At 49.3% G+C, this 2,036-nt stretch overlaps 1 protein-coding gene across 1 annotated transcript in view; it reads right to left on the reverse strand.

Moving 5' to 3' along the window:
- The window catches only part of LOC105531822 (golgin subfamily A member 8C-like), a gene marked incomplete at its 3' end in the record, with an annotated part of 14,807 nt that overhangs the window by 9,292 nt on the left and 3,479 nt on the right, over nucleotides 1–2,036 (reverse strand). The window contains exons 3-6 of the mRNA XM_011969825.1: nucleotides 1,503–1,541; nucleotides 1,194–1,241; nucleotides 1,021–1,105; nucleotides 813–925 (exon numbers count right to left, since the gene is read on the reverse strand). Of these exons, the coding sequence (XP_011825215.1) occupies nucleotides 813–925; nucleotides 1,021–1,105; nucleotides 1,194–1,241; nucleotides 1,503–1,541 (285 nt within the window). The remainder of the gene's footprint in view (nucleotides 1–812; nucleotides 926–1,020; nucleotides 1,106–1,193; nucleotides 1,242–1,502; nucleotides 1,542–2,036) is intronic.

Raw genomic sequence — 2,036 nt, forward strand, 5'->3', positions numbered from 1 at the left:
TGCTATTGTTATTACTGTTATTACTAGCAATGTTTGAACCTTTATGGCGTGCTTCACCAGGTACCATGCTAGCAATCCCATTTAATCCTCACAACCACCATACGAGACAGTTACTATGATTCCCTCTATTGTGTAGATGAAAACACATGGAGTACTTGAGGTTAAGTTCTTGCCTAAGATCACTTAGGCAGAGCTGGGATTTGAACAGCCAGATCCACCCGATTCTCTGAAGCCCATTTTTCTTGCTGGGGGTCACAGATAGGAAAGGGACAATGAATCTTTTGTTCACTGTTTGAAAGGATGATACATTCGCATAGTCCAAAACTCAGAAGGTACAGAAGGGAAGTATCTCCCAGCCACCCTCGTGCTCTCTCCTGAGTTTTTTGTGAACCCTTGTAGACTTATTTTATGTATATTTTCATAGTATGTACACACATACACACAGACACACACACACACACATTTCCTCTCTACAGAAATGGTAACATACTAAAGGTACTCTTCTGTACCTTCACAGTTCAAGTACCCAATACCCCACCTAGGACTTGGCCAAGATCCCAGCCAGGTAAGGGCAGGGCAGGCACTTGGCCTCCAAACTCTGCATCCAGTGCTCACTCCCCACCGCACCCCCCAACTCACCCACAGCAGCTGACTCAGCCCCAGGCTGCTCTAACAACCAGACACAAAAGCAGCGAGGAATGGCCATGCCGCCTTCTGGGCAGGACACTCCATCCTGCAGAAGGGACCTTTAGGCTCACTCCTCCATCTGCGAAGCTGGGTTCCCAGGGGATGAGGCAGGTGGTCAGACTCACCCTGTCCGCCTTCTTCTTCTTCTGTGTGGCGGCGACAGCAGACAGAGCCCGCTGTAACTCTCCCGTACACTGCGATGAACGTTGCAGGCGGGCAGCCAGATCCTTCGACTCTTCTGTAATGAGAGAGTTGAGATGGGGCCCAAAGGACTCCCCCTAAAGACCTATCGAAGTGCCAGGTTGAAGGATGACAGGGTGCCCAGATTCCCACCTTCAAAGTACATGAGAGAGCGTTTCGTATGATACAGGTCTATAGTTAGTTTCCTTTTCTGTATGTTCAATCTCTGGATTTGAGCCTTTGGGAGAAAAGCCAAGCAAGTGCTGAAAGAGAAGGAAAGAAACATTCTCGGGAGGACAGGAGAAAACTTCACACCCTCCACTCACCTCTAGCTGCCTTTTGGCTTTCTGTTTCTCATTGTTTGCCTTCTTTTCCTACAGGAAGAGGAAGACAGAGCTCTTACCAGGGGGAGGCAGAGATGGCACAGCAAGAGACAGGCCCCCAGAATGCCACCAATGCCCCAGGACAGACCCACCCATGGGATTAGGTTATCAGGGACCCTGTGGGGATGGGGTGGAATCTGAAGGGTGAGCCTTCTTCCCCAGGCTGGGAGTGGGCGAGACGAGACTGGGGCATCTACATCTGAGTGCCCCCCAAACCCAGCCGTCATGGCATGAGCAAAGAAATCGTGTTACTTCTTCCAGCTGATGTTCCACTTGTTTCTTCTGTTGTTCCTGTGGGGAGAGTCAAATTAAGGTGATGGAGGGTGGCCCCCTCAACTCTATTCCCCAGGCCAGGAAGCGGTAGGCAGGGCCAGGAATGGATTTTAAAGGCAAAGTTCTCAGACCCAATGGGAACACAAACTGGTAAACTCTCCTCAAGCTCCCAAGGACAGAGGATTTGGGTCTTTGTCTTTGTTGCTTTTTGCCCACAGCCACAGAACTCAGTGTGAATCTGGAATCTCTTGAGAGGACAGGAACATAAACCTCTAGAGATGGAGTTTGAGAAAGGCCCCCCTTCTGCCCGCTTGTGATTTAGAAAAGTGCGTTCATTCAATAAACATTTACTGAGCACGTATGGGTCAGGTACAGTTCTTCACAGTATATATAAGATGGAAAAGGACAGATAGGAGCCCTTGGCCCTGAAGTTTCCATTCTAGGGAGCCTTTACATCTCAGACTCTCAGAGCTAACAGACACCTTTGATACTCACTACCTCCTCTGGAAACAC

Source organism: Mandrillus leucophaeus, unplaced genomic scaffold, assembly GCF_000951045.1.
Source record: "Mandrillus leucophaeus isolate KB7577 unplaced genomic scaffold, Mleu.le_1.0 Scaffold91, whole genome shotgun sequence".
Lineage (NCBI taxonomy): Eukaryota > Metazoa > Chordata > Mammalia > Primates > Cercopithecidae > Mandrillus > Mandrillus leucophaeus.